The sequence below is a fragment of the Pleurodeles waltl genome, chromosome 2_1 (genome assembly GCF_031143425.1).
Source record: "Pleurodeles waltl isolate 20211129_DDA chromosome 2_1, aPleWal1.hap1.20221129, whole genome shotgun sequence".
Classification (NCBI taxonomy): Eukaryota; Metazoa; Chordata; class Amphibia; order Caudata; family Salamandridae; genus Pleurodeles; species Pleurodeles waltl.
In genome coordinates, this window is record NC_090438.1 from 66,779,432 (window position 1) to 66,794,426 (window position 14,995).

General features: G+C 42.0%; 1 protein-coding gene across 2 annotated transcripts in view; it reads left to right on the forward strand.

Moving 5' to 3' along the window:
- OPHN1 (oligophrenin 1) overlaps nucleotides 1-14,995 on the forward strand; it is a 449,584-nt gene that overhangs the window by 305,497 nt on the left and 129,092 nt on the right. For both annotated transcript variants that reach the window (XR_011199075.1, XM_069210164.1), the window contains exons 14-15: nucleotides 3,145-3,219; nucleotides 13,352-13,436. Coding sequence is in view for 1 of the 2 variants with exons in the window: in XM_069210164.1 (XP_069066265.1) it covers nucleotides 3,145-3,219; nucleotides 13,352-13,436 (160 nt within the window). In the remaining variant the exon portion in view is untranslated. The remainder of the gene's footprint in view (nucleotides 1-3,144; nucleotides 3,220-13,351; nucleotides 13,437-14,995) is intronic.

A 14,995-nucleotide genomic window follows, 5' to 3' on the forward strand; every position in this document is an offset into this window, starting at 1 on the left:
AAATGGTGTCATTCTACATGTGAGTAAATCCATTTGCAAGTGTAAATTCTTGCTTTTGGGTACCAAGTTTGAATTTACACTAGTAAAGCAAGCCATTTGTTTACCTAAATTAATTTAGGCACAGAAAAACTTGAAAAGGATTTGTCCCACAATTAATTCCACCCACCTTATTTTTCGGTGTTGTAGCAGTGCCACCATGTGGTTGTGCAAGGAATTTCAAGACAGTCCTGTCTTGAGTATGCACTATTGCAATGCAATAGGTCTATCATTTACTTGAGTTGGAGCTATTGGCATTGTAAATGCATAACTGGATTTTTTGCCACATCAGTTGGTGAACCCTGCTGCATATTTTGGTCCTTTCTGCCACATAATGCCAGTGGCCCTGCATATAATTAAAGGGCAAGTAGGCCTACTGGAATATTTTTTTAAACTAGGCCCTTAAAACACAAATTACTCCCAGGTTCAAAACATATTTACTTGGCAGTTGGCCTACGGGGCAATGAATAAATAATTGTACTCCAAGAATGCGTGTTTACTGGATCACTGTCTCTTTACTGCAGTCTGGGGAGTCGAACAAAACACCCATGATTTTTCACATGCTTGAGGAGAGCCAACCTCACATGATATTAATGATCCCCAGTCAGTCTGGAACTGAAATAGTTATAAAATATTGACCATTGTACAGCATAATCAACTGTAAGCTCTCCTTGAGGTTAGTTTTATAACGCGCACACACAACACAAGTTTCACAGACTCAAAAGTGCGTAGTTCATCTAGATAGATTCCTGCTCTGTATTTGCAGCTTGTATCATGTTATAAAAATAAAACTACAAGTCCCAGAATGCAAAGCAGAAACATAAACGAAATAAGTGAATCACACATCAAACTAGGGAACTGGACAACTCTACGAATACTACTCCAAGGGCTGGGGTTCCAGCTTGTATCACGTTAAAAAAATAAAACTACAAGTCCGAGAATGAATGTGTGCTGTAAAGAACATGTACTAAGCAGATCAGAGTGCATATAATGTAAAAATGTCAAAATTACTCTGGAGATTAATGTTCTTTCTGGAGGGAGAATGTACTTTTGTCTTGTGGAAGCTTGGAGCCATCATAAGGTATCGCACGGGGTTAATATGCCTGCTGCAAAGAACGTGTACGAAGCAGATCAGAATGCATATAATGTCAAATCAATACCATCGATTGAGTTTGTGCGTGAGCGCCATGGCAGACACGAAGCGCAGATAAAAGAAAAAAGTAGTTCTCCCATGCTGAAGTATATCAGCAATTGTGCAATTATCCGTGTAACAGGGTTGGTGTCCAAGGCGGTAACCAAACCACCCCAAGGCGGGACAAACGTAAACAATTCACCAATGACATCAAGTGATTTTTGAAAGGCAAGCCCACGAACGAATGAAAGTGATGGCCGTAGTTAAAAGCCCACAATACTTACAACAGGTCAAAGCGCTTGCATGCTCGACCTAAAAATGGTAGTTCTAGTGTCGTCTCGCTGGTGAATGGGTGGGGTTTCTGTTTGGTCATCCAGTGCACCCCTCTGCAGATGTCCTGGCCCCTTGTGCCCCACCACCGGGCAACAGCTGCAGCCAGCAAAAACAGACCCTAGCCTCTAAACCTGGGAACAGTGATGTTCCTGTTTACATTTAATGCGTTACTACTTGCTATTGAATTCTCTAATAGTATTACATTTTTTCCATGATGTGTTTGTGTACTTTTTTAATGCAGCATATTACTATGCATGTATAGTGCGTACTGTGAAAAGTGTCACCTCGGTATGTTCTTGTGAGTGGGTTTTTCTAACAGATGATAGAGAGCTGTGGAGTTCAAGCCATAGGCAGCGTGAGTTTCTCACAGTGCCCATCAGTAGGTCATAAAAAGATTATGAATAAATGCTCATCCAGTCCTTGGCCTATATGCAATGGTCAGGTGTGCCAGTTGTAAATGTGATTGTATGTGAAGGATGTACACAGCTGTTAAAGAAAAGGTAGTGAATACAGGTGAGAGGGTGCATTGTGTATGAGAAGGTGACGAGAAAGAGATGCAAAGAAGCACGTGCAGCAGCAAGTGAAAAGAGGGTGCTGAAGAGGAAAGAGATGAGGTGTGAGGTATCATTTGTGTGCACAGTGTCATACTATTGGGCTACTCAAGTCAGGCTGGGTTACAGATTGTCACTGGCTTATCCTGACATTCCTGTAACGGAGCCTCACCAATTAGCTCCCGTTCACAAGGGCATATGTGAAATATGTGTGTGTGTGGGGGGCGGGGGGCTGTGGCACACTTTAAACAAACGTAAGTGCTACCACTGTGCTTATAGTTATTGAAGTGTTAAAAGCAATCTGTTGCATTGTTCTTCTTTTCTATAAATTATGTAAAGGTCCAATTGTCTAATCTTCAATTTCAGTTTTTGCGGTGAATCCTGAGCAGTGGGTACACATAGTATAGCCTGAGGCAGAGAGGTCTGTGGAGGGCAGTGGTCTTTACCTGCTTTCAAAATGTGTAAATGTCAAATCTTGAAGTCTTTGCTTTGTTGGGGGACAGCTGTTTCAAGCAGTAGGTACTTAACAGAGTTGTTGCTAGTATGTGGTAAGGATGGAGGAAGAAAAGGAGCATTACTGAAAGTGATGAGTTATCTGGTGATAATTCAAAGGATGATGGCTGAGTTTTGAGTTGCACTACGTCCTTACGGAGTTATCCTACAATGAATGAATGGGGTGTGAACTCAGAAAAAAGAGATTCAGAGGGCATTTATGATTGGAACAGTTATTTGTCTGGTCTCAGAATGCTGTTGGTGAGACCTGAGCTGCATTCTGAATTAAAAGTTTGGAAACAAAAACTTCAACCAGAAGTACCAATTAATGGAGAGGGTATTTTAATAATCAGAGCGTAAGTGTTTGTGAACTTTCCCCTGCATTGGAAATTCCTTAATCTGACATTCTGCTCTGAATGTGCCAAGCTTCTTCCTTCTGACACTCCCTTCTGTGTCATGGACTCACTTCCCCAGGGGGAGGATCCACCATGCATTTTGAGACGTATCTGTCCTTAATACTTTAGAGCCTCCCTTGTTTCTTTTATGTGCCCCATTTCGAATGCCTCCCACACTCACAATTGGCTTTCTGTGTTTACACAGGTATTACTTCAGAAGGTGTCTACAGGACCGTGGGCAGCAACATCCAAGTGCAGAAGCTCCTCAATGCCTTCTTCGGTAAGAGCCAGAGTTGATGGGGGGTGGGGAGGTATGGGGTGGAGCATGGTTGCGAGGCAGTGACCAAGGGAGCGCCATTGGAACTGGAATAATGTTTCTTCTTTTGACTTGAATCGCAAATTGTGAATCGCAAACACTTAGGTACAGCAGTGTCTAAGACACTGTTTACGATTCCCAAATGGGTCACATGGGACCCTCCTCATTAATATTCATGAGGCAGGACGCAATTTATGACCCATTGGGAATGGCCGGCACTCACATGGATGGTAATTTTTTTTTTTTAAATGCAACTCATTTTCATTAAAGGAAAACGGGATGCATTTCCAAAATAAAAATGATAAGTATTCTTTTCATTTATTTTTTATTTTTTTGAGTGGGCATGCTCTGAAAAAATGTTGGTGCCCCCATTCACAAAGAGGATGGGGTCCTTTGGGGACCCCTCCCGTTTGAAAATGGGTTACTCCCTCCTTCAAGGAGTTAGTAAAGTATGAATGTTTTGTGACCGCATTCCTGGTGCATCTCGTTATTTGGAAGGGATGTCATTTACACACCCCTTCCTAATACAGAATCACAAAAGCAAAATGTGAGTCGGTAAGAAGTTACTGATTCTAATGTTTGCCTTTGGTACAAGCCAAAACACAATTTACCAGATGCGGATGGGCCGTTTGCGACTGGTAAAATGCGTCTTACACCTGGCCCAAAGTGTACTGATATATAGATATATGCAGTGGATATTGTTATGTAGTTCATCATTAGTAAACGGATGCTGCCACCTTGAGGTCGCTTGCCAGACTGCATCTATATTGAAGTTTGGTACAATCAAATAGATAATAGGTTTTGTGATTTCACATGTATTGTTGTGGTGGAAGTGGAAACAAACACTGCCTGACTATAACGTTTTTGCAGGACTATATGATTTTGATGTAACAAGCATCTGAAAACATTTTCTAATATGAATCTCAAAGATCACAATAGTAAATTAGAATATGGTTGGCCCGAAATTGATGATAGTTGTAGTAGGTTCCACGGTAGTGAATCAGAAGGAGCTTACATAATCAGAAATTTGAAACTCATTTCAAGTTACAAGTGTGTGTTACAGCCCCAGCGCTGCGACTGCTGATTAACTGGATTTATTGCTGCAATTTACCATGGAATGATTTACCTGCATTTGAAGCTAAAAACCTCACATGACTTATCATAGAAGTTACATTGGATTATATTTGTTACATATAGAAATGTTTCCTGACTCTTTTTAGATGATATGTTATTTATTTCCCACCTAAAAACTATTTCTTTCATCGACTTCTCAAAGCTCCACTAATATTCAACCCTATTCTGCAGCAGGTGGTCTTGCCCAGTGTTGGAGCAGTATAACCAGCCTAAGGGATCGTCACCAAAAAATGTTAGTAGAAATTTAAGGGAAAACTGTGTCCTCGACAGCATATATGCTCCTGTATGGTGGATACAAACTTTGGGTTTTAGATTCCGTTATGAATGGGAGCTTTTTACACAAAACTGTTTGTTGTATTATTAATAGTACATAATAGTGATTAAGGAGGGGGTAAATCAAGCAGGAATAAATACTTTAAGAGTTTCCGCTTGAGTCAAAGTTTAAAGTGAGTTAATATATGTGAGAGTCAGATTTCATCTGGAAGAACATTCACCAGCTGTGGTGCTAAGAGTGGGAAAGGCTGAACCTGGAAGAAATACAAAGAGGAATCCAGTACTGTGTGTCTGCCACAGGTCCCATAAGTAGAGTTTCTCAACAGTTCAAAACACTTTTATGTATCGATCAGAAAATGAAATCTATGGTAAAAATATTGGGTGAACAGCAGTAAAATGTTTGTAAAATAGGAGAAAATGCATATCTGGTAGTGTGACCCATTGTAAAAAAATAAGAAAAAAAAAGTGATCTCATTAAACTTGTGGCAGGAGAGACAATACCAGTTTACAATTGTTTGCTAGAATATATAATGGTCAGCCGTGATTCTTTGCCAATGAAAATTTAAAAAGAATGCCTCAGAATGGTGCACATCAACATGTGATTGTTTTGCTACAGTATGACTGCAATTTGATATTGGCGGTGTTGAAACGGTACAGGTTACCAGAAATGATGATCAGAAATGGAGGGGATGCTCAGTTATACTTATTTTTGTACTTATTTATTTATAGATCTTTTTAGTGTGGGAGGGAGTCAGAGCGCATTGGAGTACACAGCATAGATCAGTAGGTAATACACATTTAAATAAAGTAGAAAATGGGAGCAATACAAACAAAATTCCTATTGACACAGACAGAAAGTACATCTTCAGTTGAGACAGAAACTCCTCTACACAGAGATTAAGCAAAGGCGACAACACCAGTGACCTCATGGCATGAGTGTAGGGCCAGATGTAGCAAAGGGTTTTCCCATTCTGTGTCAATGGGAAAATGTGTTCGTACATATGGCCCTAAGAGATTTAAGTTCGAAATGGCTCATTTTTGCCAGAGGCTGCCAAGTAGAGGCAGCAGCGCACCTCTGTGCTGCAGAATGGCTGCTCCATTTAACCAGCAGCCTGCCATTCAGGACACAAGATCTGCTCATTTTTGCCAGATGTGCTAGTAAACTATGCACATGGATTGCTTACATTTGCCAGGGCTGCTCAGTTATGCATTTTGTTTTCTTTTCTATGATGGTTGCGCTGCCAGGTTGCCACTGACTGTGAAAAAGAGAAAAGGAGGGAATGACCGAGAAGAATCAACAGGGGAATGGAAATGTGTTTTTAATGCTAGGATTCAAAAGTGGAGGCAAACAGCTCTGCATCACTTGTTTTGGGACTTCTTGAAGAACGAAGGAGGCGCGCTGGCGTTGAAGGCCTCCCCTGAAAATATTCCTGCTTCATCTGCTAGACGGCCAACACATTTGTGATGCTGACTGCATGCTTCTGTTTGGTAAAATGTATGCCGGGCGGCTGCTCGGATACGCTGGGGACTGCTTGGTTCAGCCAGTGGTGCTTCTCAAGTATGTGAGTGATGTTTCTCAGATATGCCAGTGTCACAGCATATGTATGGCTGGGTGTCCCTGATATACATTGATAGGAGGCAGGTTCCCTGAGTGCTAGGATGCTGCTCAGGTGTAGCAGTGGCCTGCCTGAAGGCTTGAGTCCTATGCACATCACAGTGGTCTGTTTCTTGCCATGGTGCTCTTCTTCTGTGCCAGGAGTGTCTGCTATGCCAGCACTGGTGCTTTTTCAACCCAGGCCTTAGCCTAAGGGTATGATTTAGAGTTTGGGGGAGGGGTTACTCTGTCACAACCGCGATGGATAGCCCGTCTGCCGAAATATAAATTACATTATATCCTATGGGATTTATATTTCGGCAGACGTGATATGACGTGGCATCCCCCAAACTCTAAATCAGGCCCTAAATCCCACTTTAGATAGCTGAAAGAAGTTACAAATTCTGGATTAGTTCTAATAGAGGATTTCTGTAATAACCAATGTGTGACCTTCACTAAGGTAGCTTGATGTTGTGTTCCAGTCTAGCTTTCCAGGGAAGCATCTTCACGGAATAGAGGAATGGGATGTCAAATGAGGAGGCTTTTGTAGCTCATCTCGGCAAAGTAAATTTTTGTGCTTGTTCTTTGGCTGGGAACGCATTGACTTGAGGGTGAGAAGACAGATTATTGTTCGAAGTCAGGTTGGAAGTCAACAGGGAATGCTCTGTAGTTTACATTTGTGAACTGCAAGGCATCCTCCACCTTCGGAGTCGCACCATAGTGCAGGGTTCAGGAGTTCATTTTTCCTAACGTATGTGTTTGGAAGGAGCCAGGCTCAAACATACCTCCCAACCTATATTAAACGTATCACACATATGATAAGTGTTTAGGGTGTACTGATTCTTTGCGTTCATTATTACACCATTGAGTCTGTTTCTAACTTTACCTCTGGCCATCCTCAATAAAGTAGCATCTTTAGACAGACACAAAGGTAATTTTTAATTTTCTGGAACCCTGGTTCTAATTAACCAGAATAAGACTTATTCTGACCTCCCTGCCCCAATAGGAGCTGGTTCTCCTGTGGGGCTACGGTTGAGACCTCCAAGCCAGTGTCATCTTGGCTTGGTGGGTGGGACTGGTCTATGATGAAGCATGCCACTATTTTGTGGGTAAGACTTTTCCATCCATAAAATAATATCCCCTAGTGAGAACTGGAACACCGTACGAGTGACTGGCGGCAACTTTAACCCACTCCACTGTGTGACAAGACAAACATGCAGGCTGCCTGGAGCATTCTTCTCTCATAAGTCAGGGGGTCCATGAATGTAAAACAAATGAATCGAGGTAGTGATTAGCTGGGCCTGTACGTAGCACTGTATTTTGCATCACTGTTTGTTGTTATCATGCTTCTCTATTTCCTTCTCTCACCACTCTTTCTCCAGTGTCTGTAAGTGACGGAGGAATGCTGTGATGCAGTTTCTGTATTAATTCCTTAAATTCCAGTTTTTGCAACTTATATGAACATTTTACACATTGGTTTCATGCTGAATGTGCTTCGATAATGAAACTGGATTTTCAAAAATAATAATGGAAAGCTTTGTTTAGGAGCTGATAACACAAAAACAACTTCGTGCTTTGACCCAAGGGTTTTTGGTAAGCTGCTTTCTATCCTGCTCGCGTAATGTGTGTGTGTGGCCATGTCATCCAGTTAATGTGGGCTCCAACTACTCTTCATTTTCAGTAAAATGCATTGGTTTACTTTAGAATGGAAGTTCAGATATAATCCTGTTGCTGGCTAGTTTACTTCAAGGTGTTTTAAAGTTGCTGCCACTAGAGAGCAGCTTAGAAGGGCTATTCTAACCTCTTACCTCATCATTGCACAGAGTACAGTACTAAAGTATCTGTTCCTAGCCTGAGTTAGAGATGTGCACAGGATGTCCCAGCTTCCAGGTGATTCCTAAGTGCCAGAGGGAGCATTGAAACTGCAGGCGTGCCTCCTAACCTGTCTCTTCCAGCCCACCCCTCTGAAGTGTGGAGGCATCTTCCCTGAGGAAATAGCCAATTCCCTTTCCTGTAGGAGACAAGAATTCCCTTCTTCATCAACAGCAGTCCTCCACCGATGGCACACAACCCCACTGCCCCCATTATCTCATTAACCAGAAAAGGACCCTAATATTGAACATAGACTGAAAACAACACAGACTGCAGAACACAGACTCACAGTAACCAAGTGTCGAATTATCTACTGTATGTGTTGTAACTCTGTAGCTACAAAAACAATGTAAGCACCTACATGTCGTTTGCATGTGTGCATACTTATGGAGTGCTTGTATAGTGGGAACCGTACAGGGCCAGCGACAAAGATACAGTCATTGTGTGATTGGAGCGATAGCTGGTTTCTGTGGGCGGGAGTGGATTGTGACTTGATCGTGATGTAGCGTTCCTTAAAGTGTTGTGTCTTCAGCTTTTTCCTAAATTGGAGTGGAGTTGGGTTAGCCCTGATGGACACTGGGATTTCGCTCCTGATCTTGGCTGCATAGATGGAGAAGCCCTCTTACCTAGTTTTTCTTTTTTGATCTTCATTGCCCCCACTCTGATGGTGTCCTGCCAGACCGTCTCCCAAAGCCACCGTAGATTATGAGCTTGTCTGCCAGGTGGACATGGTGATGGCCTTGTGGAGGATGCAGCTGAAGATGGCACTGGCCACCACGGGGAGTCAGTAGAGTTCCATCATGCTGGGACTGATGTGCTCGTAATTCTTAAGGCTCTGGATGAGGTTTTAAGAAATCCTTAAAGGACGGGGAGGGGTCAATGTAAAGTTCGTGGACTGGAACCAGAGTTAGAGTATTGAGTTTATTGAGGTCTATAATAGTTGAGAACTGACATTCGCTGGATTTAGGCACGTGTGAAGTAATTTGTCGGAAGATGTTTATGTATTGTCAGTATTTATATTTTGGCAGTCTGTATATTTGAGTCTGTGTTTTTCGTGGAACACATTGTTCTTCCTAAAATCTAAGGCATGTGATTCAGCACCTTCCCACATTTCCTTCAGTTTGCCATTTTAAACAGCCTCTCATTGGCATTCTCTTCTGGCATGCCATGAGGTCACCTTAAGCCTCAACCTTTGAAACTTATCTCTGAATTTTGGAGACATCATGTTGAAACCCACTGAATGTCCCAGAGCATAACTATAACAACATGTCCTCCAGCTATGTTCACCTTCCTGACAGTTGCATTCAGACTTCTGAGATGTACATATTTGTCAGACCTTAGACTACTTTATAAAGGACTTACTTCAGCTTTGGCATATAAATTTTGAGTTACGAAAACCTTCACTCCTTTTAAATATGACTAAGTAGGTTACTTAGACCCTGGCAAATGCTCTGCTGGATCACCAGGACTTCTGCCACCCTTGCTGTGGACTCTTTAGGCATTCCTGACTATCTGGCAGGGTTCACTGTGCTGTGATGGGGGCCAGTGCTGTGGTGGCTTCCCTTACAGAACTGCATGCGTGCCAACTGGGCATCATGTTCAAAGCATTCACCCGAAAGCGGGTGTTTGTTTTCTCTAAACAAAAATAAAATAGCCCGGATGGACAGAGAGTTTATCCCCTGTGTGTAGGCCACTTTAAAATGTTCTCGACTGTATGGGAAATCGAGTGACTGTCACCCTACCCTCAATAAGGCGTGGCAGCCACCACCACTATCACACTGCAATCCTGTGGCCCATGTACTGTCAGATCAGGGGTTACTCTGGGCAAAACTAGTTGAGTTGCCATTGACACTATCCCAGTGCTTCTACCACCTTGAATTGGGCGGGGTACTGAAGGTTTCGCGGATTGAGGGATCACCGCTTTGTGACGTTCCTCCACCAAACCCTAAATAAGCCTTTAAACCACTCACTACACGACTTTCACTGTATCCAACCTCGGCTTGGTGTCAAAGAGAAGGCTGTGAAAATCATCTCGCTTTCATGTCAAAACACATCTAGATCAAAAAAAAATCCTCCAAATCCTGTAATATATAAAATTAATGAAAACTTTCACAGCCAGCTTTTTGTTTTTCATCATTGAAAAACAGATTACTACTTGAAACCTAACATTACACATCCTTTGTCATTACTTTATATTGAAAACTTGTTTTTAATCTTTTTTGAGCCAAAAACAGGAACCAAAAGACTCATAATGACTAGTTAAAATCTCTAAGAAAGTGGTTCTTTAAAAAACAGCAACACCTTTGCCAAAAAAGGATGTATGTAAACAAGAAACACTCCTTCCATTTTAAAGGTAGGAAAATTGTAATGAATAAAATGTATTAATACTGTTGTGCTAATTCCACCAATTAAAAACAGAAAGGTAAAGACCACCAATTAAAAACCAGAAAGGTAAAAATATAATTTCACATTTATTTCATATTTTAAAGTCAGATTCATTTCCACTGTGATTAGGCCTGGGCGAAATCTCAATTATGCCGAAGTAATCAGAGTCATTTTGGTTATTCCGCGTTACTCTTTAATACAGAATTACAGATAACAAAACAATTAGGCCTGTTTGAGTAATCTAGGGGGGAAAATCCTACCACAAGAGCACATTTAGCGAGTAGCTGCTTGCACTGCTGTGTGCTGTCCATTTTGGACATCAGGGTGCATTTTGCGCTTAGAAACTAGCACTAAATAATGGAAGTAAACTGGGGGAAAATCCTACCCCAAGTGCACATATAGCAAGCGCGGCCTGCTGTTCATATTCTGTTGCATTTAGCTCTATTTCTTAGTGCAAAATGCATCCTCACATCCATTCTAGGCGCTAGAGGCCATTTTGGCACTTAGAAAATAGAGCTGAATGCAGAATTACTCTTCATGCGTAATTCTGCATAATCTTGCAGAATCTGTGGGTTATTCCGCTTGATTACGCCACCTGGCATTACGCAGGTTACGCCCACCCCTAGCCATGATGAGAAGCTAATAGTTGTAGCTTTGTCGGTCGAAGTTGTGGTGAGTTAAATTCATGCAGTCAAAGTTCTGGCAAGTCAAGGTTGCAGGAACTGAAATTCTGGAGGTACGAGCTGTGGTCCATCAATAGCAACAAATGTCGGTAATTGATGTACCAAGAATAACGCACGCCTGTGGTCTGCGAGCTCTCAAACGCATGAAAAGTCAGCACTTTTTCTAATAATCTTAATTTGAATATAAAAAAAAAATCCCATCTTTTTTCTCATTCATCAAGTAAGTGACTTATGTGACTGGTACAAGAAACACATTTCACACTCCTGGCCCACAGGCAACTGCCGAGCCTCAGTTCGGCACTGTTTTACACACCTACACATCTTTCCAAGCACCTTGATACCCTCTCGGTGATTAGTGCGCTATACAAATCGTTATAACATTACATAACATAACATTTGAGGAGTGCAGCAAATTATGTGTTCACATAGATTAGTTCATTTTCACTGTTCTCTGCTGTGTTCTATTCGCTTGATGGAAATACAGACAGAGGTACACATGGTGGAATAATATTGTAGTTTGGAATCGTAGGTGGCTGGAGTTAAGTGTTTGTGTGCTGATAGATGCTTGCACAAAGCTAGGATTGGTCAGACACACTCCCTGCATGCTTGTCTACTTGAATGTGTTTGCAGAAGCTAAATATCCGAGCATGAGGAATGTTTTTGTGTTCTGCTGTCGGGGACCTTTGTTGTTTTATTGCATTTCATTGACCTCCGTGAACTAATTCATTTTTCGGGTGATTTCGGCATGGCAGTGCTTTTGTGCGAGAATGCCAAAGACTAACAGTGTGGTTTTTAGAGGAAAAACATTTTTGCTAACTATCAAGATGTAATTTTCAGTTAAACTCACAACGCCACTTTATATTTTGGAACAGTTTTTTTTTGTTTTGTTAAAGACAGGAGGTAAGTGATACTCACTGTTAAACTACTGTTGCAGCCACATGAAATTAGATGAAAGTTGACTAAGGAGAAATTGGAACAAGCATTGTTAAATGCATCCAGTATGTGTTACATTCTGAATCCCGTCTACTACACATGAAAAGCCTGCTGCAGTGAAAAGACAACACAACAACTGCCTCTGTAAAAAGTGCATCTATGAGATAAATACTTAATACTTTGGTGTTCCTTTGAGTTGCAAAATAGTCTTGTGTCCCTTATGCATTGCAATGCAAGCACTTCATAGGCGGAATGATGCACCAAACAGCTAATGGTATGCGGTGAGAGAGACATACTCTTGGTGAAGCCAATCTCAATATGTTGAGGAGTTAGCACAGTAGGTCTTGCAGACAGCTGCAGAGCCAACCCAGATGTGAAATGTACTAATAAGCAACAGTAGTGAGTAAGAAAGTGTAAACTTAGAGACCTTCAGGTTCAGGAGGGCTGAATTGAGGCTAGCTCTTCAGGATAACTGCTTATTTTTGGAAAATAGTTGTGTTTATATTTAAACTATATAAATGTATGTTCAGTGGATAGGATAGATATCTGTCAAGGATCAGGACATCGTGGAGTTGTGTTAGAAACCTTTTATATAGGGTCTGTGTGTCATAAGGGGCTAGAGATTTTATAGGAGGTTAGTCCTATTAGCTTTGGCAGCTACATTGTAGTGTCTTTTTGGACAGGAAAGTGTCCCCTAGCAGGGTTCTGCAGTAGCACGGGCTTTGTTCCGTTTATCTGTAAACTTTTCCTACACAATTATTTATCGAGATCTAGCCAGAGGTATTCACGACATGGGAAGCAACTACGCGTCCCTGACCAGGCCCAAAAGACCAAAACTCAACAAAATATGACCAAGTGCTTTTTAAAGGACCGTAGTGTCCTAATTCCCAAATTATATTGGCTATAGGCAACGCAAAAAAACCAAATGTGGCATATTGTTGGGGTTTGCTTGGCAAATTAAGGTGGCCTCCCAGCTGGCATGTTACTGACCTTTCAGAGTGTTACCAGAGGAAGTTACAAAACGAAAACCCACGGCCAAAGATTGTTAGGACCAACACAGGATCAGTTTCAAAGCTATTGACTGTGATTAGACATGCATTCAGAGAGTTATCCATATTAGTCTTGCACCCTCAAAAACATAGTCATCAAATTTTAATATTCCCCTCATATGGTTACATCACCTTCCTGTCCTCTAACTGTGGTCATTTGCTTTTGTTGATAGATTCCAAATGCCCGGGTGATGTTGATTTACAAGACGACGACTGGGACATGAAGACGATCACAAGTGCTTTGAAGTTCTACCTCAGGTTGGTGGACTGTTTACTTGTCAGTCATGCTGTGTGATGGAGAGATCCTGGAATGGTCATAGAAAATGTTGTAGAATCAAATATTTTACTTCACATATTGTAGAATTAAGTTGTTTGATCTTTACATGCAAATATTTTAACAGAATACTTTCAGAACCACTTCCTAGGTCCTGTATGCAGGGAATCAGGCATGAATTTAGAGCAAAGCAGTATACTGGGATATCTGAATCTGGAAAGTGATGCAAAATCTACCTAGGGTAGAACTGCTGTAATAGTTACCCGATGGTACCAGCATTCTTGAAAATGATTTTCTTTTCTATTGAACAATTATTTTATTGTAAGATGATCTCTCCAGAAAGCTTTTGTGGAGATTTTTGTCTCACTTTTTTTATTAGTTTCGGTCTCTCGTTTTATTTTACCTTGCCACCTTACATGCCCTGTGGATGATAATACCGCCTTGTTTTTTGATCCATATTTTGTTTTTGAGAAATGTGAACATTCAGAGCTATTACAGAGCATACTACAAATGTGCCTTGCCCAAGTCACACTCCCTAGGAATGTGTGCCTCCATATTAGTGCCTATCAGGTTGTTACAAGCCTTTTGTCCTTCCACTTGTCACTCTCCAACATAAGCTCTTGGCTTCAGTTCTGCTCTTACTATTCTAACTATTCTGCCGCACGCACCCTCTTTAGTCTGGCAGATATAACAAAAGATTCACCAAATTGCCGCACATCATTACAATCAATCAATCCATCAAGGATTTTGTGCAGCTCGGCTAATCACCCATAGGGTGCTGAAAGTATGCATGCTGCTCAGTCGAAAAGACAGTCTTGAGGTCCTTCCTGAACTGCTTCACTGATGCATTCTGCCTGAGCTTGAGGGGAAGTTTGTTCCATTCCGGACTGCGAGGTAGGAGAAGGATCTTCCTCCTGCTGTACTTTTCATGATCTTGGGGACGGCTGCATGGGCGAGCTGGGAGGAACGGAGACGTCTGTTGGGTACGTAGAAGGTGATGCTGTGGTTGAGGTATGCTGGTCCTGTGTTGTGCTGTGCCTTGCGGGTGTAGATCAGGAGTTTGTATGTGATGTGCTTGTTGACTGGGAGCCAGTGTAGATCTCTGAGGTGGGAGGAGATTCGGCTGTGTCGGGGGATGTCCAGGATGAGTCTGGCTGCTGCATTCTGGACTCTGTAGTCTTGATTGAAGTTTCTTGGTGATGCCGGCATAGAGTGTGTTGCCATAGTCCAGTTTGCAAGTGATGAGTGCATGGATGACTGACTTCCTCATGTCAGATTGAATCTATTTGAAAATCTTCTGCAGGAGTCGGAGGGTGTGGCAGCATGACGCAGAGACGGCATTGATTTGGCGGGTCATCAAAAGTGAGGAGTCCAGGATGATGCCTAGGTTGCACGCATGGTCAGTGGGTGGCGTTACCCAGAGCAGTGGGCAACCAGGAGGCATTCCAGGCAGAAGAGGTGGAGCCAGTCACAAGGATTTTTGTCTTTTCCGAGTTGACCTTGAGGCAGTTGGCCTCTATCCAGACGGTAACTGCTCTCATCC